Source organism: Bubalus bubalis, chromosome 21, assembly GCF_019923935.1.
Source record: "Bubalus bubalis isolate 160015118507 breed Murrah chromosome 21, NDDB_SH_1, whole genome shotgun sequence".
Taxonomy (NCBI): domain Eukaryota; kingdom Metazoa; phylum Chordata; class Mammalia; order Artiodactyla; family Bovidae; genus Bubalus; species Bubalus bubalis.
In genome coordinates this window covers 52,160,892-52,182,027 of record NC_059177.1, presented here as the reverse complement: position 1 = coordinate 52,182,027, position 21,136 = coordinate 52,160,892, and the positions used below count along the sequence as shown (strand labels likewise).

At 51.8% G+C, this 21,136-nt stretch overlaps 1 protein-coding gene across 5 annotated transcripts in view; it reads left to right on the top strand.

Annotated features, from left to right (window-relative positions):
- The window catches only part of KLHL18 (kelch like family member 18), a 51,124-nt gene extending 30,490 nt beyond the window's left edge, over positions 1 to 20,634 (top strand). For 3 of the 5 annotated variants that reach the window (XM_006065208.3, XM_044933899.1, XM_025272230.2), the window contains 7 exons: positions 2,738 to 2,936; positions 5,609 to 5,769; positions 7,008 to 7,144; positions 8,647 to 8,884; positions 14,664 to 14,768; positions 16,536 to 16,647; positions 17,358 to 20,634. In XM_006065208.3, the coding sequence (XP_006065270.1) occupies positions 2,738 to 2,936; positions 5,609 to 5,769; positions 7,008 to 7,144; positions 8,647 to 8,884; positions 14,664 to 14,768; positions 16,536 to 16,647; positions 17,358 to 17,744 (1,339 nt within the window). In that variant the 3' untranslated portion in view covers positions 17,745 to 20,634. The remainder of the gene's footprint in view (positions 1 to 2,737; positions 2,937 to 5,608; positions 5,770 to 7,007; positions 7,145 to 8,646; positions 8,885 to 14,663; positions 14,769 to 16,535; positions 16,648 to 17,357) is intronic. The other 2 variants (XM_006065209.3, XM_044933900.1) reach the window with 1 other exon arrangement.
- Positions 20,635 to 21,136: the final 502 nt, after the last annotated feature.

Genomic DNA, 21,136 nt, shown 5'->3' with positions numbered 1-21,136 from the left:
AGCCCCCTTCTGAAGCCTAAGTTCACACCTTATTCCTGTTTTTTATTCCCTGCCACAGGCCCCAGAGGCTTGGCCTCCTTTCTGTTTTCTTTTCAGTGGCTGCCATCACTGCCTGAGTTTCTGGGGGGTGATTCTCCCTGAGCCTGACTGCAGAGTGTGAGGGGGTCTCCCAGCTGCCCCCTTGACGACAAGTACGTGGGCCCTTCACTTTCAAGGTCTGATTACTAAAGACTTGAGGGAAGCCATCCTGAGCGGTAGTGGAAAGGCCAGGGCTTGACAGAGCACAGAGAAGGTATGAAGCCATCAGAGTTCTTAGAGCAGTAGTTCCTGAGGCCGCTCTGCCTGTGAGGTCTGCAGTCTGCTGATATTTTTTTCCCCATGAGATTGGGGTTAATTTTTTTCTCTTGACCCCTTTTCCAGCCTTCAGATGAATGGACGTCCTTGTTTTTAGGTGGACATTAGAAGTTGGTATTTTCCAAAATCTCCTTTCAGAACTGGATCGGAACATCAGATGCACCCGTAAACCAAGCCAGTAACTTACTCAATTCAAGTCGCCGCTTCCTGCCTCCGATAAAGCATTGCATCTTATCCTGGTCAAACTGTGTCAGCCTGGAAGGAGGCTGGGAAGCGGCTCTTGACAGATGTGGGCCTCTGTCGGCCCTGTGGGTTACTGTCCCTCTTGTCTCCCTCCTTCTCCTGAGTGGCCCCCTCTCCTGCACAGCTCTCCCTCCTCCTTCCCCACCAGTTGGCTTTCATACGGGCTCCCCACATCCCATCCTCTTAGATGGGAAAACCCACTTCAGTGGAAGGTGTGTTTTGCACTCAGTATCATGGCAAGCCAGTCAAAGGTGAGATGCAAGAATCCTGACCAGAGGGAGGGGTTGACATGTGTCCCAGGCAGCAGTGTGGATCGTCCTTTCCCACGTCTGTGGACTCTACCAGCTCCCATCCATGGCATTTGAACCCTCTTGATGTCAGAGCAGTGGAGTTGAGTGAGCATGTGCTTATAGAGGCTGGAGTGGGGTAGGGGGTCTCTCCTCGTATCTCATCTGCCAAATGGTTTGAGGTGCTTTGAGCAGGTCTCCTCCTGAGAAAGGCTAATGATATCTGACAGATGACACTCTGACCCTGAGCCCTGTGTTCCCCCCTGGCCATGCTGCTTGCCCAGGGGTGCTCCGTGCTCATGTTTCCTTGGCCTTTGAAACTACGCTTAGCTTTGCAAAGCAATGGACAGAGCCAGCTCAGGCTGGAACAAAAAACAACTATATAGAATTTAGTCTAGTCTTAAACCAGGCTCCCGAGATGCTCCGCCTTCTCAGTCCCTGACAGGTCTGCTGCTGGGGGGCAGTGCTGAATATTGGTTGGTAAGTATAGCTTACTGTAACCCTTAAATCAATAGGGGTGGGAGAGGAGAGAAGGCATTCTCACAAGGAAAGGTCAACCTGGGCAGTTTTTAATGTAATATTTACCATCTCCCACCACAAGACTATCAGTAACAAAATCAAAATAAGAAAAGCCTTGTCCCTCAGGGTCTACTGGTACCATCAAGATTTCGGAACCACATTGAGCTCACTGGGAATTTTCTCAGATGCAATAATAGTTCAAAAAACAAGCATACTAGAAAGTACTAGAAATTAAACCTTCAGCTGACTTCATACCAGACACCATGCTGAGTGCATTTCCTACGTTCCTGCCTAATGGCCACAGCCCCAGGAGGTGGGTAGCTTTTCTAGTTGAGGTTACTACTGACACTTGAGGAGCCTAAGGAATCCCCCCAAGTCGCCCAGGGTGGCAGGGCCAGAATTGAACCCCGGGTTTCCCTGGCTCTGATGAGCACACGTCTGCCTGAGGGCTTTGGGAACGTTCAGTCTCAGCATCCCCACTTGCTTGTAGAGAGACTGTGAGCACATTTCTTTGTTTTTCTGAGCCTCAGTTTTCCACCTAAAAATGAGCGCAATTACTGTTATTTTGGGGTGTTGTTTAAAAGATCCTAGAGAGGGACTTCCTTAATGATCCAGTGGCTAAGACTCTGCTCCCAATGCAGGGAGCCCAGGTTCAATTCCTTGGTTGGGAAACTAGATCCCACATGCTGCAACTGAAAAAGAACCTCATGATGCAACTAAGAGCTGGCCCAGCCAAATAAATATTTAAAAAAAGAGAGAGATCCTAAAGAATATGTATGGAAGGCCTGGCGCCACATAAGTAATGCGTCTCACTGTTGTCTGAGCAGCCAAGGCCCAGAGAGCCTCTTTGTGTTTATAAAAAAAATTAAAAAAGAAAAAAAGGAAAAACGTGGAAGGGGCCTGATGTAAGAGAAGTCATTCTCCATGTGGTTTAAACTCTCATTCTACAACTTCAGGGCCTTCCCGATGTCCAGAGGTGGACCTTCAACCAAGAATGTCAACGCCTGAAGGAAAGCACAGTTTCTCAGAATGTGCTCCGTTCTCTCCCGAAAGGTGCTTCGCAGGGCTTCCCATAGAGCTCTCTCCACCCTGGCGACACCCGAGTCCCAAGAGGCAGACGTTTTTGAGGAGAATCTGCCTTAGTTTTATACCTTTAACAAGTGGAGTCCCAGAGAGGCTCCGCCTATGTCACCCAGGGAGTTTCCAACAAAGCTGAGGGCCAAGCTTGTGTATTTTCCCCATTCTGTAGCTCCGCCCAGAACCAACTCGAGAATGACGCAAGATCACGTTCCTCCTCTTAACTTTCTTCTTCTCACCTTCTCTTATGCCAAAAGGCTTCACCCCAAAAACTGCCTGGGCGTGCGCCAGTTTGCCGAGACCATGATGTGTGCCCTGCTGTACGACGCGGCCAACAGCTTCATCCACCAGCACTTTGTGGAGGTGTCCATGTCAGAGGAGTTCCTGGCCCTGCCCCTGGAGGACGTGCTCGAGCTGGTGTCTCGGGATGAGCTGAACGTGAAATCGGAGGAACAGGTCTGTAGGGCAGAGTCTGCAGGTGACATGGGGGGCTGCTGTTCTTTCTCATCTTTGGAAAAAGTAAAACAGAAGACAGTGCAGATCGTGGTGTGTGTGCCCCGTTGCTGCTTATGGGTTCACTTTATCATACCATCTGCACATTTCATGAGAACTTTTTTCCCACACATTTTAGCGTCTAAATAATACTCAGCTGATTTTATCAACTGTGTGGTCCTCATTCTTCGATGTTTGGGTTATTTTCCAAAATTTACTCTTAGAAGTAATGTTTCCGTGAACTGGAAATGAGCACAGATAACTTCTTGAAAGAGTCTTACTCTAAAGGTGAGTAGAGATGGGGCAGTGGCTAGGGGGCATATGAAGTCAAGAGGGTCTTGATTGTTTTAAGATGAGAGAAATTACAGTACAATTGGACTGTTGATGGGAATTTTCCAGAAGAGGGAAGAATTGGAAATGTAGGAGAAAGGGGAGATTGTTGTCCTGGGGTAAATGAGAATGGACAGAGTGTAGGGTACAGGGAGGGTGTCTGAGAGGAGCTCGGGCCCCTCATGTCCAAGGCAAAAAGGAGAGCCCACGCCCAGCACAGTGGGAAGGGCGGTGCTGAGAGAGTCTGCTCACATTGTCTTCTGGTTTGTTCCTGTGTTCTCAACTGAGAGCGAGGGTGAAGGAAGAATGTTAGACATCTGAGGAGAGATGAAAAGGTACGAGCTAGGCATCGAGGAAAGAGGGGAGAGTAAATAGACGAAGCTCGGGTCTTGGAGAGGGCTGGATAGGAGGTAGAGCCGGGTGAGATCTGCAGTCTCAAATGTCACATAAGCTGGTTGGCCCTGTTGTGTGTTGTCTGTCAGCTGTATGTACTGGTGCAGGGTAGAGAGTGGGTTGCATTTAAAGAGCTGGGCTTCATCAGGGTACTCATGTTTTTTCCAGGTAAGTGTGACTAAGAGAAATAGGAGACTAACATGGGCATGATAACCCATGGAACCCGTGTAGGTGAGAGAGCTAAGGAAATGGGCTGGAGGGGGACCTGAGAGGGAGGTGTGGGGTGAGGGAGAGCCATGCCAAAGGCTAGGTAGAGTTGGTTGCTGAGCTGGAAGGACTGGAGGCAGTGGTCAGGTGCTGCTCCTGCTAAGTCGCTTCAGTCATGTCCGACTCTGTGCAACCCCATAGACGGTAGCCCACCAGGCTCCGCCGTCCCTGGGATTCTCCAGGCAAGAACACTGGAGTGGGTTGCCATTTCCTTCTCCAATGCGTGAAAGTGAAAAGTGAAAGGGAAGTCGCTCAGCCCTGTTCGACTCTTCGTGACCCCATGGACTGCAGCCCACCAGGCTCCTCTGCCCTTGGGATTCTCCAGGCAAGAGTACTGGAGTGGGGTGCCATTGCCTTCTCTGGGTCAGGTGCTAGTACACTTAAAATCATGGAAGGTACTGGCCAAGCGAGGTGTGGGTGATTATAGGGTCCTCTCAGGATAAAGACAACACCTTAGAGTGGTCAGGAAAAGCTTAAATGAGGGGCTTCCCTGGTGGATCAGTAGCTAAGGCTTCACACCCCCAGTGCAGACGGCCCAGGTTTGATCCCTGAGCCGGCACCACAGGGAACTGGTACCACAGGCCACAGCTAAGAGTTTGCATGCTGCAACTAAGATCCCACGCAGCCTAATTAATTACAAAAGAAAAGCTTAAATGAAAGCGGACGGTTTTAGTAGCCAGAGAGGAGTGAAGGTCATCCTTTCTGTTGAACAAAAGTGTGGTGCAGGTTGTCTTAAGAGGACAGTGAGTTGGAGGGCGATGAGGGCTGGGCAGTGAAGGGCATCAGCTGCAGGGTTTGGGGGAGGTGTATTTGGACCCGGCACTACAGACAGCCGGAGCACCATGGCAGCAAGGCCTCTGCTCAACTGGCCACGGGTCTGGGGGTATCATGAAGCTGTACCTTGGCCAAAGGAGCCCCAGGCTCCATCAGACACTCGGCAGAGATGTTAGTCCCAGCTCAGCTCCTTTCCTTAAAGTCCAAAGAGTCCTCTCCCCTGCATGTTAGTGACCATCAAAGAAGCAAAGCCTGAGCTCAGTAACATGGACCCTGAGATTTGGAGGAGCACGCCCCATCCCAGGAGCAAGGGGCCCTGCCCCTGATTCGTCCACTAGTTAATATGGCCCAGGGCAGCTCGCATCTACTCTGATACATTCTTCAAGGGCCTTTGGGCTTCAGAGGGAGAGATGCTTGTGACTGGAGCCCCCAGGGAAGGCTCCTTGGAGAACCCAGTTCTGAATCCAGGCCTTAAAGAAATGGGAATGAGTTCAGATGGAAAGGAAGAGATGCGGGCATTCTAGGTGAAGGGGACAGCCGGCCTGCCTAGAGAAGAGGATGCAGGAGCTGCGGGAATTAAGGTCGACAGCGCTTTGTTGTAGGAGAGAGAGGAAGAAGGAACCTCGGGCAGGTTTTCATTAGGGAGTCATAATGAAAGCGAGGATGGTGTTCCAGTAGCCTCGGCTTGCCCCTCAAGAGACTGGACCGGATGGGGTAGCTGGGGACGTGGAGAGAAAGCAGTGGATTCAGGAGGCAAGTCGGAGGAAAGATGGGTGGGCCCAAGGGAGTGGAGGGTTTGAGATTGGGGGGTACTGGGGTGCAGGCTCTGGATGGGGGGGTTACTACCAGCGCTCCCCTCTCTGTCGTGGCAGGTCTTCGAGGCCGTGCTGACCTGGGTCAGGTACGACCGGGATCAGAGGGGGCCCTGCCTGCCCGAGCTGCTCTCCAATATCCGCCTGCCCCTCTGCCGGCCCCAGTTCCTGTCGGACCGCGTGCAGCAGGATGACCTGGTGCGTTGCTGCCACAAGTGCAGGTGAGCGGAGGTGGGCCTGCACACGGATGCTGCCCAGGGTCTGGCGGGGAAGAGAACCTGGCTGCTTCGTTCAGGGGAAGAAGCATTTGGAGTGGTCATTCTGAATTTGTGGCACACAGGTTGATCTGCCTTCTGTCTAGAACCTAGAAGGGTCCAAGTCTGTCACGTTGAGCAGAGAAATGTGCCCTGTGGAAGCATCAAGGCAGAAGGGTCTTCCTCCCCTAAGTTATCTGAGGATTTTCTAGCATCGCCATCCATCAAGCTGTTTATGAGCCTACAGACGTCTGTATTGCGTGCCCTGACCCTGTCCTCACCAGCAGCTGACTTAGTGGTGACTTCCTGGGGCTCCTTGTCCTCCTCCGTTAACGTTAGTCAGTGTGCTGGCCTCGGGTGGGTTTGTCCAGCTGCAGTACTGGGCGGGGTGGGTGGGGCATGTTTAGGAGCAGGCAGAAATGGTACCCAGGGTAAACCAAAGAGACTGTGATGCGGCAGAGCCACCAAAACAGCTCAGGAGATGCCAGCCGTGGGGGAGGAGGTTATAAAGTAGAGCAGCAGAGGAGCGTCTGCGTCTTCCTTCTTGCTCATCACATTCCACATTCGAAGCTGGCTCAGGAGGAAGTCGGGGGGTGGGGGGGCAAGCAGTGTGAAGGTGTGTGTCAGGTTGGGCTGGAGGTGTGGCTGGAGGCAGCTGAGCCCCTGGGATGAGCAGTCTCAAGGGTGCTGTTGGGGAGTTTGAGCTTGGTTCTGTAGGCAGTGGGTAGTTACGGAAGGGTCTTAATTAGAAAACCAACCTGAAAAAAAAAAAAAAAAAAAAAGCCAACCTGGACGGCAGGGTGGAGGCCGGCCTGGAGGCAGGGGGTCTCTCAGGAGCAGTTGGCTTCTGCTGCCTCAGTCCAGGTGAGATGGTTCATCACAGGGTGTGAGTTACAGGAAAGAAAAGGAAGAGCTGGGTCTGAGCGGCAACAGGATGCAGGCAGCTTGTTGAGCCTCCCCAAGCCCAGCTAGTTTACAAAAGACTGTTTTTCTTCTATTTAGCTAGTGGAGGTGGGCTCCACTCATCTTGTCCCTCCAGTGTCGAGTAGGTCTCAGTGGTTGTGTGTAGTTTCCCTTGGACTCGCCTGCGTTCTTTGAGACCAAACCTTCCTCCTAGGCTTCCCCTGCAGTTGTAGGTGGGACCTGAAAATGTAGGGCAAGAGGAGAGAGTCCTTCCTGTCCTGGATTCTTGCACTTTATTCCAGGGACCTGGTAGATGAAGCAAAGGACTATCACCTCATGCCGGAGCGCCGGCCCCACCTGCCGGCTTTCAGAACTCGGCCTCGTTGCTGCACATCCATCGCTGGGCTCATCTATGCTGTGGGGGGCCTCAACTCAGCAGGTATCTTGCAGCTCCCCTTTATAGAGCCCCGTCTTGGCCGCCGTGGTTGAAGAAGCACCCAACAAGCTAGCCTGGTTTCCCTGCTTCCTCTCCCTGGTGCCTCTTGATTTTATATCATTGCTCTGCTGTTAGGGCATGTCAGATATTAATACTCTTGAAACAGAATATCAGAGCACAAAAGGTCTTTAGAAGTCCCACAGGCCTGGCCTTCGCAGTGAGGAAATTGAGGCTCAGAGAACTTGATCTGTGTTCACACAAGTTCTTTGGGCTGAGCAAGGGCCTGGCTCCTGGGCCCACACTCATTCTCTAATATCCCATCAGCTACGGGATTTACTCGGCTCTGGATACGATATAATCAGAGACCCAGTTCTGTTACCAGGCTAATCACATCGGGTTGTGTGGCCCTCTGGGCTTAGACTCTGAGCATGTCACCGTGTAAGAAGGAAGATTCTCCAAGTACACAGGGTCTGCACTGTCAGTACTTTTCACTCTTGGACTCTTAACCTCTAGTGAAATACACGTGCCTTATAGTCCCCATGTTCTTGGCACTCTTGTGTCAGACAGTCAGGTTCTCAGGAACGCTCCCTGGAGCCCAGGCCCCTCCTGCCCACCCCAGGCGTCACTGTCGGGCGGGAGTACTCTAGGAGAGGGCAGTGGAGACTGCTGAGTCCTTGCAGTGCAGAGGCACAGGGAGTTGTCACCTAGGATGTGAAGGCCTGGCCTCTTCAGAGGCCGCCAGGCTGATGGGAGGTGGGGAGCTGGTGGGCAGTCCTGGGCAGTTTTGCTTTTGATTGAAACTTCGTGGGGAGATGGGTCCTGGCCTCTGCTGCTTGTTAACTGTATGACCTGGAAAAGGTAAGTCCTCAACTAGTGAACATAAAGCGTGGCAGGTGCTGAGTGTCCCAAAGCAGAATAAAACAGGGAAGGGGTTATTTCATTTGATCTTTTTAAAAAAAAAAAAAAACAACAGTGAAAATGGCGGGGTTGGAGTTACTCCTGCTGCCGTAGTTACCATTTGTTGAGCACGGGGTATAGTCTAGAACTCGGCTAGGTGTTCTGTCATTTAATCCTCGTGGGAACTCTGCCCTGGAAATGATCTCATACGTGAGAACAGAAGATGGGGATGCCAAGCAGCTTGCCCAAGGCCCCCTGCTAGGAAGCAACAGTCGCACTGGAGCCATGCCCTGCTCTGTGGGCATGCCGCCTGGGTCGGGGAACTAGTGGACCCCATTTGCCTTCACCTTTGCCTTTCAGCAGGTGAAGAACCTCCTTGCCACTTAAAAGCGCCCTGTCTAGAAAGGAAACAAGTGCCTCCAGTCTGCTTCTGATTTCCCTTAAAGAATTAGGTTTGAGGTTATCCCCGGCTCCAGTTCCTCAGGGGGCCCTCCAGCCTTGAGTGATTGTGTGGGAAGAGCTGATAAGATCAAGTCGAACATGCCATGTAATCATTGCCCAGCAGCCGTGATCTAAACGAGCGGTCTCATTTGTTTTAATTTGAGTAGCAAATTTTTATGCAGGTGACTCCCTGAATGTGGTGGAAGTGTTCGACCCCGTCGCCAACCGCTGGGAGAAGTGCCATCCCATGAGCACAGCCCGCAGCCGCGTCGGCGTGGCCGTGGTGAATGGGCTCCTCTACGCCATCGGCGGGTACGACGGCCAGCTGCGGCTGAGCACCGTGGAGGTCTACAACCCGGAGACGGACACGTGGACGCGAGTGAGGAGCATGAACAGCAAGAGAAGGTATTCCGGGAGCAGGCTGCACGTCCTGGGTCACTCTTTGGGACCCCATGGTCTAGGAAGGGGGCGCCATCCTAGATCAGCAGGACACGAAGTAAAACAAATGCAGGCTTCGGCCTGGGGATTCTTGCAGCCGCTGTCCGTACCTCCTGGGAGCCAGCACCCCCGTCTGCTTGTGGTAAAACCCCTGCCTTGTCCTTTGTCCTTTGAGGGACCTGGGGAGATGACACAGGGGCGTGTGGAGATTGTACTGTAACTTAAGTGCTAGATAAGGACTGAAGGTTTTTATTATGGAAGACTCGAGGAGGGAGAGAAGCTGGGCTGGAACATCAGGAAGGTTTTGGCAAAGAGGTGCCTGGACCACAGTTTGAAAGCTGAAGAGTAAGGAGGATTTAACTTTGTCCTTTGAGGGACCTGGGGAGATGACACAGGGGCGTGTGGACATTGTACTGTAACTTAAGTGCTAGATAAGGACTGAAGGTTTTTATTATGGAAGACGCGAGGAGGGAGAGAAGCTGGGCTGGAACATCAGGAAGGTTTCGGCAAAGAGGTGCCCGGACCACAGTTTGAAAGCTGAAGAGTAAGGAGGATTTAACTTTTATCAGTCACACGAGGGAGTTGGCGGGAATTCCTCCCTATGCTCTCTTTCCCCCCAGGATCCCCGCCCCACATGCATTCACTGGCAGGGGTTTTGTGGAGCACAGCAGTGCTCTTTACCTGGGGGCTCCACACGGTCCCCAGGCCTGAACACACAGCTGGCTGTGAGGTGGACCGAGCTTGTGTCTCCTAACGCCTTTCAGCCACTTGTCTGCTCCCGCCCACGTTTCCTGAGTAAGACGAGAGATGAAAGGACATCCAAAGTGCCCTGTTCATTTAACCAGAACGGTTCTGCGTTGATCCTTTTTACGTATTGCGCCTCCTGGACATATGCCCAACTTTGGGAGGAAAAAGTTAAAATGATACTATTTTTGAAAAGCCCTGGACCAGCTGCCCTTTAAGGGCCTTGTCTGCTTTTGTAATTCTGGGGCCTGAGTATTTGCCTCACAGACCCCTTTGGCCGTGATTTGGGTTTTGTCCTCGTAAGCTCATGTGAAAAGAGAGAGAGATGCCAGTCACTGTGTGAGGAAGAGGAGTCCTGCTCAGCGTGGAAGTCCTTTGCAGTCACTGTGTGAGGAAGAGGAGTCCTGCTCAGCGTGGAAGCCCTTTGCAGTCACTGTGTGAGGAAGAGGAGTCCTGCTCAGCGTGGAAGTCCTTTGCAGTCACTGTGTGAGGAAGAGGAGTCCTGCTCAGCGTGGAAGCCCTTTGCAGTCACTGTGTGTGAGGAAGAGCAGTCCTGCTCAGCGTGGAAGCCCTTTGCAGTCACTGTGTGAGGAAGAGGGGTCCTGCTCAGCGTGGAAGTCCTTTGCAGTCACTGTGTGAGGAAGAGGGGTCCTGCTCAGCGTGGAAGTCTTTGCCACATGGAAGTGTCACAGCCATGATGCGCTTGTCCTCACTCAGTCGTGTCTGTGTGTGACCTCGAGCAGGAAGGAACCTGCTTTTGTATCAGTGAGATTCACGAAAGGCCAAAGAGCTTCGTTTTTGGAAGAAAATATATGTAGAAAAGATCTGCCCTCTAGTGGTTCCTTCTCCTCCTGCCTCTGCCTTGGGGCTTCCCCTTCTGGCTCCTTCCGTCCTTTGCAGCTTTCTATGGCCTCAAGTGACTCACTGCCCAATATCCCCCATCAGGAGGGCCTTTTTCGCTTTAATGGCCATGAGTTGTTTTTCGTTGCGTGTCTGCTCTGGGCTGCTTGCTAGCTGCGACGTCACAAGGTCTGGAGTGCTGTCTGGGAGGAGTCCGCTGGGTGGCGCCTTCCGTCACTGTGATTATTAGGCGCACAGGCCCAGCTCCATTGCATCCCCCTGAAGTGACAAACTGCCTTAAAATGTGCATGGTCACTTCTCCCCTGATGAACCACATGCCTTCTCTCCTGCTGGCTGGTGACAGCCTGCTTTCTATCGTTGTTCCCTGCCCTCCTGTAGTCCTGCAGGCTCCTTGCCCAGAGCCCTATCCCATGACTGTTCCAGTCCACAATGGTCAGTTCAGTTCAGTTCAGTCGCTCAGTTGTGTCCAACTCTTTGCCACCCCATGGACTGCAGCACGCCAGGCCTCCCTGTCCATCACCAGTTCCCAGAGCTTGCTCAAACTCATGTCCATTGAGTCACTGATGCCATCCAACCATCTCAACCTGTCTCCCCCTTCTGCTCCTGCCTTCAGTCTTTCCCAGCATCAGGGTCTTTTCAAATGAGTTAGTTCTTCGCATCAGGTGGCCAAAGTATTGGAGTTTCAGCTTTAGCATCAGTCCTTCCAGTGGATATTCAAGACTGATTTCCTTTAGGATGGACTGGTTGGATCTCCTTACAGTCCAAGGGACTCTCAAGAGTCTTCTCCAACTCCACAGTTCAAAAGCATCAATTCTTCGGCACTCAGGCTTCTTCACAGTCCAACTCTCACATCCATACATGACCACAGGAAAAACCATAGCCTTGACTAGACGGACATTTGTTGGCAAAGTAACGTCTCTGCTTTTTAATATGCTGTCTACTACTACTACTACTACTAAGTCGCTTTAGTCGTGTCTGACTCTGTGCGACCCCACAGACAGCAGCCCACCAGGCTCCCACATCCCTGGGATTCTCCAGGCAAGAACACTGGAGTGAGTTGCCATTTCCTTCTCCAATGCATTAAAGTGAAGAGTGAAAGTGAAGTCGCTCAGTCATGTCCGACTCTAGCGACCCCATGGACTGCAGCCCACCAGGCTCCTCCGTCCATGGGATTTTCCAGGCAAGAGTACTGGAGTGGGGTGCCATTGCCTTCTCCAGAATATGCTGTCTAGGTTGATCATAACTTTTCTTCCAAGGAGTAAGCGTCTTTTAATTTCATGGCTGCAGTCACCATCTGCAGTGATTTTGGAGCCCCCCAAAATAAAGTCTGACACTGTTTCCACTGTTTCCCATCAGTTCATGGCAAATAGATGGGGAAATTGTGGGGAGCCCCCACTGTTTTTGGGGGCCCCAAAATCACTGCATATGGTGATTGCCACTATGAAATTAAAAGACACTTACTCCTTGGAAGGAAAGTTATGACCAACCTAGACAGCATAATCAAAAGCAGAGACATTACTTTGCCAACAAAGGTCCATCTAGTCAAGGCTATGGTTTTTCCAGTGGTCATGTATGGTTGTGAGAGTTGGACTGTGAAGAAAGCTGAGCACCGAAGAATTGATGCTTTTGAACTGTAGTGTTGGAGAAGACTCTTGAGAGTCCCTTGGACTGCAAGGAGATCCAACCAGTCAGTTCTAAAAGAAATCAGTCCTGAATATTCATTGGAAGGACTAATGCTAAAGCTGAAACTCCAATACTTTGGCCACCTGATGCCAAAAGCTGACTCATTTGAAAAGACCCTGATGCTGGAAAAGATTGAGGGCAGGAGGAGAAGGGGACGACAGAGGATAAGATGGTTGGATGGCATCGCTGACTCGATGGGCGTGAGTTTGAGTAGGCTCCGGGAATTGGTGATGGACAGGGAGGCCTGGTGTGCTGCAGCTCATGGGGTCGCAAAGAGTCGGACACGATTGAGCAACTGAACTGAGGTTGGTCATACCTTTTCTTCCAAGGAGCAAGTGTCTTTTAATTTCATGGCTGCAATCACCATCTGCAGTGATTTTGGAGCCCAAGAAAATAAAGTCTGTCACTGTTTCCATTGTTTCCCCATCTATTGTCCAAGAAGTGATGGGACCAGATGCCATGATCTCAGTTTTTTGAATGTTGAGATTTAAGCAAGCTTTTTCACTCTCCTCTTACACTTTTATCAAGAGGCTCTTCAGTTCTTTGCTTTCTGCCGTAAGGGTGGTATCATCTGCATATGTGAGGTTATTGATATTTCTCCCAGCAATCTTGATTCCAGCTTGTGCTTCATCCAGCCCAACATTTCACATGATGTACTCTGTATATAAGTTAAATAAGGGTGACAATATACAGCCTTGACGTACTCCTTTCCCAATTTGGCACCAGTCTGTTGTTCCATGTCCAGTTCTAACTGTTGCTTCTTGACCCACATTCAGATTTCTCAGGAGGCAGGTCAGGTGGTCTGGTACTCCCGTTTCTTGAAGAATTTTCCACAGTTTGTTGTGATCTACACAGTCCAAAGCTTTGGCATAATCAATAAAGCAGAAGTAGATGTTTTTCTGGAATTTCCTTGCTTTTTCTATGAGCCAACAGATGTTGGCAATTTGATCTCTGGTTCCTCTGTCTTTTCTAAATCCACCTTGAACATCTGGAAGTTCACAGTTCACGTACTGTTGAAGCCTGGCTTGGAGAATTTTGAGCATTGCTTTGCTAGTGTGTGAGATGAGTGCAGTTCTGCGGTAGTTCCCCTTGTCTCTTCACATTGTCTTTACCATTTCATTAAAAGGTAATCTCACATGGTTTTGTGGCACCTCTCAATCCTTCTTACATTTTTGTTGAATTCCACAGTTGTTACTTTTGTCTACTTCCTGAAGGACAGTACCATGTCCAGTGAGTCTGTGACCTTCCCACAGTCCTCTCCTCAGGCAAGTCCTGTCCTGTTTCAGCCGACTCAGGGACGTCACTGGATCACTGTGATTTGCTGTGTACATTAGAAAGGGGGCTGTAAGGCCTGGCATCCATTATTTTACTGTTTGCTAGACACCGAGATTCGCTTTTAATCTTCTTCAGCATCAGGTCTGAACACAGTGAGTCGGGCAGCTTGGCACTCATGTTTCATTTTCCTTGAGGCTTTGTGTAGACCAGAAGACTGTATGATTACAGCAGATCCCTGCTTCTTTGGTATTAGGAGAGCTTGGCGCGATGAACAGCGTGGGAGACACGCTTGTGGCACTGAAATCCGAGGCAGGCCCTCTGGGCAGCCCTGAGAGGATCGCCTGGCCTCCTCAAGCCACAGCTGCCCATCTCTGCAGGGCTGATGGTGATGCCTCCCATGGGATGTGCTGAGGGTGCGAAATAGCAAGTAGAGAGCACCTGCTGTGTGCAGTGGGTGTGAAATAAACAGGAGCTGTTGCCTGACCCCTCAGACAACAGGGGACATGCAGGGCCATGTATGTAACAAAAAGATGTCTGCCATACCTTATAGTGAAATGTGTGGGGAAGTCACGGTCACCCATTGTTAAGGGCTTGTTCCTTACAAAGCACCACACTCAGCAGTGTCAGGGTCTCACTATGAGGACCCCCGTCTTCCAGGAGGTCCCCACTTGTGAAGAGATGGCGGGTCGATGTCTGGTACCCCTGTGGGCAGGGCCTTTGGCTCGCTCGGCTCTCTAGACCTGGTGCCCTGGACGGTATGCCTGGTGAAGGTCTCGTGTGCTGGACGACTGGGTGACGGACAGCTGTGAGAAAGGAGCTGCGCTGGGAGGGCGGGGTCGGGAGGGACTCATTCTTGCTGAGGAATCCAGGATGGCTTCTGGAGGAGCAGAGGGAGGAATTTGACCCAGGCCTTAAAGGTGAATCCTACCCTGAGCACGGCAGGGCAGAAGAGCATATCAAGGGCTGAGAAGGAGGTGGAGGAGGCACCCCGGGCAGGAAGGGCAGGAGGCAAGAGGAACCCCAGGGCGGTTCCATTTCCATTTTACACCGTTGCTTAGGCACATACCTGGGATTTAGGTGTGTTCTAGAAGGAGGCAGTTGGGGGCTCAGCTTACTTCTCTGCACGTGAGAGGTTGCCTCGGGAAGTCTGAAGCCCTCGGGATGACAGCCGTGTCTGTTTCAGTGCCATGGGGACGGTCGTGCTGGACGGACAGATCTACGTCTGTGGTGGCTACGATGGCAACTCTTCTCTCAGCTCTGTGGAGACCTACTCACCTGAGACAGACAAGTAAGGAGCCCAGCTCCCCTGGGGCGTTGGAGCTTGTTAGAGTATGAAGATCAGAAGTGCTCTCCTCATGCTTCTCGAGGTTAAGGAAGATTTCTCCTGTTTAGCCCCTGGGGTGTATGTTAGTTGCTCAGTTGTATCTGACTCTTCACAACCCCATAGACCACAGCCCTCCAGGCTCCTCTGCCCATGAAATTCTCCAGGCAAGAATACTGGAGTGGATTGCTGTTCCCTTCTCCGGGATGTCTTCCCAACCCAGGGATCAAACCCTGGTCTCCTGCATTCAGTAAAGAATCCAGGCAGATTCTTTACTGTTTGAGCCACCAGGGAAGTCTACCACCTGTACTTCCTTGCATGTAATAGATATTTAATAATCTTTGATTAAATGAATGAATAATTAAATTTTAAAAATAAATAGTCTGCATAGGTACTTGGAAACACTTGTTAATGCTCTGTACCACTTAAATAAATCAACTCATTTTAATGGAAATGCAGGTGAAAGGGCATGATAAATAGATGAATAGCACTTTCCAGAATGGGTAATATATGATTTGGGGGGAAAAAGTTACACATTAAATTAAAGAAGCTTGGGAAACATTGATGTCTGTACCACCAGAGGCCTCATCTTCCCATAACACATATTAACATTTTAAAAGACTTAAAAATTCTGCAGTAGAGAAACCTCTTTAATTTCACTGTATCTGTCACCATCCTGTAGTCTCATTTTGAAGAACACTCTTTGAAAAACACCAGCAAGGTCAGCCCAAGCTTTTCATTTCAGTATTTTAATCTGCTTGTATTCAGTATTTGAATCCTACAGTATAAACACATTGGATCCATCACAGAGCATTTAAGCCTTTATTCCACACACTTAACCAACCTATTAAGTGTCAGGCAGCGAGCAGGATTTCTAAGATGGTTAAGCAGCACCTCGTCTGCCGGGGCTACTGCACACAGCGATGGTCTTCCTCTGGGGGCCTGTGTCTAGAGCTCTTGGGTACAGAGTGGGGAGGGCTTCCATCTTCCCACGGCTGGGGGTGTAGAGTCAAGTTGCAGAGATACTTTCTGAGGGGAAACACACATCCCAGGAGAAGAGACAGCAGGGAGAGAGGCTTGCAGATAAGAAAGAGCTGCTGTGTGAGGTTGAGGAGCAGGTGTGGGTGGCACATGGCAGAGGCACCGCTGGAAAGGGGATGAGGACCCAGTGGCAAAGAAGCACGTTAAGGAACTTGGAGTCGCCTTAGAGGAAATAGGAGTTGTCAGAGGACATTCCGTGCCCAGGTGGGATGGGAATGATCTGAAAGCCAGCCCCCCAAAGCAGGCAGTGGCAATGGTCCCACAAGAGGCCACAGCCAGCGCAATGGTAGTGAAATGGGGACAAGCAATGACCAGGAGGCAAACCAGCGGAGATATGGTGACCACAGAATGTTGATGATGGAGAAGTGGTCTTAAAAAATTCCGAAACTGTAAATCTAGCAGCTAGATGGCTGGTGGTCCCATTCACAAGACCAGAGGTATCAGGAAGGAGCAGATCTGTCAGAGAGGCCTTGCTTGGACGTCCTGACTTTGAATGTGTGGCCTGAAGCTTAAGCGAAGGGCGGCAGCCAGAGTGACCTGAGCAGAGGTGGTGGAGGAGGCCATAAGAATTGGGGGGATCGTCCAGGGTAGGACAGAACACAGCACAGCTCCTCCAGATCCTCCCCCGCTGTCTTGGGAGGGCAGGATCCCCAGATCTCATGGCTCCCTTTCTCCTTTGCCTCTTTCCTGAAGGTGGACAGTGGTGACCCCGATGAGCTCGAACCGCAGTGCTGCGGGGGTTACAGTCTTCGAGGGCAGGATCTACGTGTCGGGCGGCCATGACGGTCTGCAGATCTTCAGCAGCGTGAGTCTGGGCTCCTCCTGGGCTAAGGGCACCTACACTCCCTTTACCTGCGAGAGTTATTTTGAAAGGATGTTCTTTGGAAAAAGGCTCAGCCTGGCCACTGCTAGGGAAAGTGTCATCTTGGGGCCTCAGGCCATCTGCCACGTGCTCTGAAATGCTGCCTCCGAGTGTGGGAACCCATGTGCACAGAGAGGAAGAGTGTGGCCTTCGCATTCTCACCCCCACCCTGGTCATTTCCTCAGTGAGCAGTGCTGGAGGCCTCCTGAAATTCCTGCCCAGAGGAAGTGCAATCACAGACAGAGTGGAACTTTCAGATAGTTGTGTTCTTCTTGCCATTTGACTTGAAATTGCATTTATTTTAAAAAGAGCTCCAGAGCCATTGAGCGGTCATTCCACCATCCGTCAGGGCTGCGGGGGAGCACACAGTGGGGATCTCGGGAGACCCCGCACTCCCGCTGCTCTGTCACCACACAGAGCGAGCGCATCGCGGGCAGCTCCTCGGTTTCTTTCTGTGGGTGTAGACAGAGCTGGTGAGGCCAGGCCGTCTCCCTGTCATCTCACAAGCAGGTGTGCAGCTGAGGAACGTGGGCCTTGGGGCCAGGGCGCAGCCCGGCAGAGCTCCTCGTCCCCCGAGCCTCTCCCCGGGCGCTGAGGGCAGCCGGGCCGCCGGTGGCCCAGCCTGGGCCTGACCGCCCGTCTCCCCGCTGCAGGTGGAGCACTACAACCACCACACGGCCACGTGGCACCCGGCGGCCGGCATGCTCAACAAGCGCTGCCGCCACGGGGCCGCCTCCCTGGGAAGCAAGATGTTCGTGTGCGGGGGCTACGACGGCTCGGGCTTCCTCAGCATCGCCGAGGTGTACAGCTCAGTGGCGGACCAGTGGTGCCTGATCGTGCCCATGCTCACGCGCCGGAGCCGGGTCTCCCTGGTGGCCAGCTGCGGGCGGCTCTACGCCGTAGGGGGCTATGACGGACAGTCCAACCTGAGCTCGGTGGAGATGTACAACCCGGACACGGACCGCTGGACGTTCATGGCCCCCATGGCCTGTCACGAGGGTGGGGTCGGTGTGGGCTGCATCCCTCTGCTCACCATCTAAGGCGCAGGGGTGGGCCGTGGTGGGGCAGGGATCTGGTACAAACACGGGCAGCACTCCCTCCCAGGGACCGTCCCCCTGGGGAGAGGTGCTGGACCAGATGACAGGGTGAAGCGTGAGCTCGCCAGAGGTCCAGGGTTTCAGGTGCTCAAGTCCTCCCTGGCTGTGCAGCCCTTGTGATCTTCAGGCCTGGGTGACCAGGATACACAGCAGGGGACAGAGCCCCTGTGGGTCCCACCGCCAGCCGGTGACGGGGCGGCTCAGCCAGTCCACACATCCATGGGCTCCATCCAAGCCCACCTCCAAGCCGCCACAGCTCCATGGCCACCCCTCTGCAGAGGGCTTTCCATCTTGACAGTCCTCGCCCACCGCACGCCAGCTGTATCGTGGCCAGTTTGCGATGGGGCAGCTGCAGTGGCCGAGGCCGCTGGAAACTGCGGGATGTGGCCTTGGGAGAGGGACACAGGCCAGAGGTCCTCACTTCGAGCCTGCAGCATGGCAGGGCCAGCTGCACACGGGCCCTTGTGCCTCTTTCCATCCAAGGGCCCCGAGGATTCTTGTCTACATTGCTGAGTAAGCAGGGAGAACAGAAGCTTTTCCTGTGTCTAATTTTGGGATTGCCATGAGGTCTTTTTCATCTTATTCGAGAGAAACCGAGGGAGAAGGAAAAAAAAAAGATACTTGAAAGAAACTGAAGGAAAGTTAAAGCAACACTTGAAAGAAACTGGAAGGAAAAATACTTTTTTCAAGTGAGCTTTTTTTTTTTTTGCAAGAAGAAAACATAAAAGACACTAAAGGCAGTTACATGTTTAAATGGAAAACCGCCACCCGCCATGAAAAGGGTGGTATCTGCTCCCACATTCTTCGGATCCCAGGGTCCTGAGGCCTCGCAGGGCACGCGGGGTTCCCTCTGAGCCCCTCCGCGTGTCTAGAACCAGTGCACTCTCACCCAGTCCTGTAGCACGGTGCTCACGGGGTTTGTCTCCACACCCACTGTCAGAGGACTTTTTTAATTGTAGGCTTAGCGAGTTGGCTGAGTTATCGCCGCCTTTCTAGGTGGGAGCTCCCAGCTCGTCGCCAGGGGCTCCGCATGCCCCGGTGGTCCCCTCCCGCTGCCACCATGGAGCTCATGCAGAGTGCCTCCCCACTCGCGTTCCTCCCTTCCTTGACCAGCAGGAAACAGCAGGTCTGGCCAGATGCTCATTTGCCCACCTGTCCTTCTCGGATAGTTTTCCTCTTCATGACGCTTCTGAGGCACATCGACCATTTGTACCTCGAGAACCTAACCAGGGACTTGGTCCTTCCACCAGCCCCAGGGCTGGCTTGGTCCAGCCGCCTCCTCTCCCCCGCCAGTCCGCTGCTCCCCCATCCACTCGCCAACTCCAGGGGTCTGGCCTCCCCTCCAGCCCTTGGCAGACCAACCAGCAAGGTGGACCTTTACACTCTCACAAAGCCGGCTTTACGACCCAAAGAAGTAAAAGCCGAAAGAATCTCTTGCTGCTGCAAAGAACAGATTTTATATTTCTTCCTATGATCTTAGCACACGACCTCTTGAAGAGACTCCACGCTCCTCCTTCGCCCTCCCTGGGTAGGACCTTGACGTTGCACAGCGGAAAACCGACGGGAGGACACTTCTGTGACCAGTGCGCTGGGCAGGGGAGCTGTTCCTCAACTGCTGCTGCCAAAATCAGGTTTTCCTAAAATTCTTCCAGTAGAGACTTAAGAGAGGATATGTTTCCAACGCGAGATTGGGTCTCAGGGTCCCAGTCTCTACTTGGTTGGTCTCCTGCCCATCGCCGCCTCTGCCCAGGTGTCCTGGAAGCCCATTCAGAAAGGCACAATGTGGTATTCTGAGACATCTCTCCTACCCTGGGACCAGGAGGCTTACCACTGTGTGCAATTGCCATGTTTCCAGAGGAAGTACCTTTGACACCTGCCACTTAGGTGGAGCTGGGCCTCTGCTAAAAGCACCCGAAAATTATGTTTTTATTTTAAAAGACTTAACAGTCTGATCCAGTTTAAGCCCAGGCTCACGGTGGAGCTCCAGCATCTCTCACTCCCTGTTTGCCTCTCGAGGTAGACGTGGAAGGAGGGTGGGGCCCGTGTTTCCTGTTAAGAGAGGAGTTTGCAATGCGCATCTTCTTCTTATAAGCCCCTCCTTTTGTGAATTTGCAACAGCACTGACAAGCCTGAGTTGTGAATGTGTTCAGAATCAGCAAGTGGGCCTCGCCAGGTCCTTAGGATGCTGACCCAGATGTTGCCATCGGGGTTGAGAGCTCAGTTTCCCAGCATCTGCCACTCTTGTGGTGACCTTCCTAGACCTACTCCCACTTCCCGGGGCGAGTTACACTGCCGCCCCTGGGCTCAGTGTTTCCGAGGAAGGTGGAGCCAGCGCTTTGACTTGGGCTCTGAGCACAAGCGAGCCGACACCAACATTTCACGCTCCCCACAGTAGGTTGCTCGGTCTGACGGTCATAACTTTTCACAGGTGGCTGGTCTGAGCCTTTGGTGTTGGAGCCTTTCCAGGAAAACCATGAAAAGACATCACCCAGAGATAACTGTGGAAGGGACGTGGGACAGACACTGTGAACAGTGAGCCTTGGGGTCCAGCCCAGCTCTGAGCAGAGGGCTGTAGCCTCAGCCGTCCTTGGGTATTTCCCCTTAGGTAATAACACAAGGAGCCTTCTCTTCTGGGTTTCATCTGAGAGCAAAGCCAGGATGGGAGCTGAAGACCAGCCTTTTGACTTGGCCACACAGATGTGAGTAGGTAGGAATTCTGACTCTCCCTCCCCCCGATTTATTGTTGCCCAGAAAATCTTCATTCCTTTTATTTATAGAACGCATGTCTTTTGTGTTAAGAAACCAAAGAGAAATAAAGAGTACACTCCTAATACCTTCTTGCCCTTCCCTGATTTATTTGTTTTTTTTAATTAGAGGTAAATCATATTTTTATTGTAATTCAGTGAGAAAATATTGGACAAAGTGAAAACGTTTCTGTGAAAATAAGAAAAAAGCCCAACTGGATGGCAGATGTAGTTTTCAAAGAGACGTGTGTGTATTTTATAAGAATGGGTTCCGATGAAAAAATACACAAAAAACTTCATGAACGTGTTGCATGTTTGCTCCTGTCCAGATCACCCCTTTCTTGGATCTCCCCCCTTTTCTTCACTCCCTGCCCTAAAACTCCACAAGAGTTCCTCAGCAGAATGTGACTGGCCTGTGAGTGCCTGGAACCAAAACACCCAGCTCTGTTTTTTTATACTCCAAGCCAGAGGTACTTAGCTTTGGTGCATGTAGAAGTCACTGGAAAGTTTTTAAACCACAGATTGACCCCTCCCCAGAGACTGGTTCCCTTGGACTGAAGTGCAGCTCAGGTCCTTATGCAGACAAGTCTC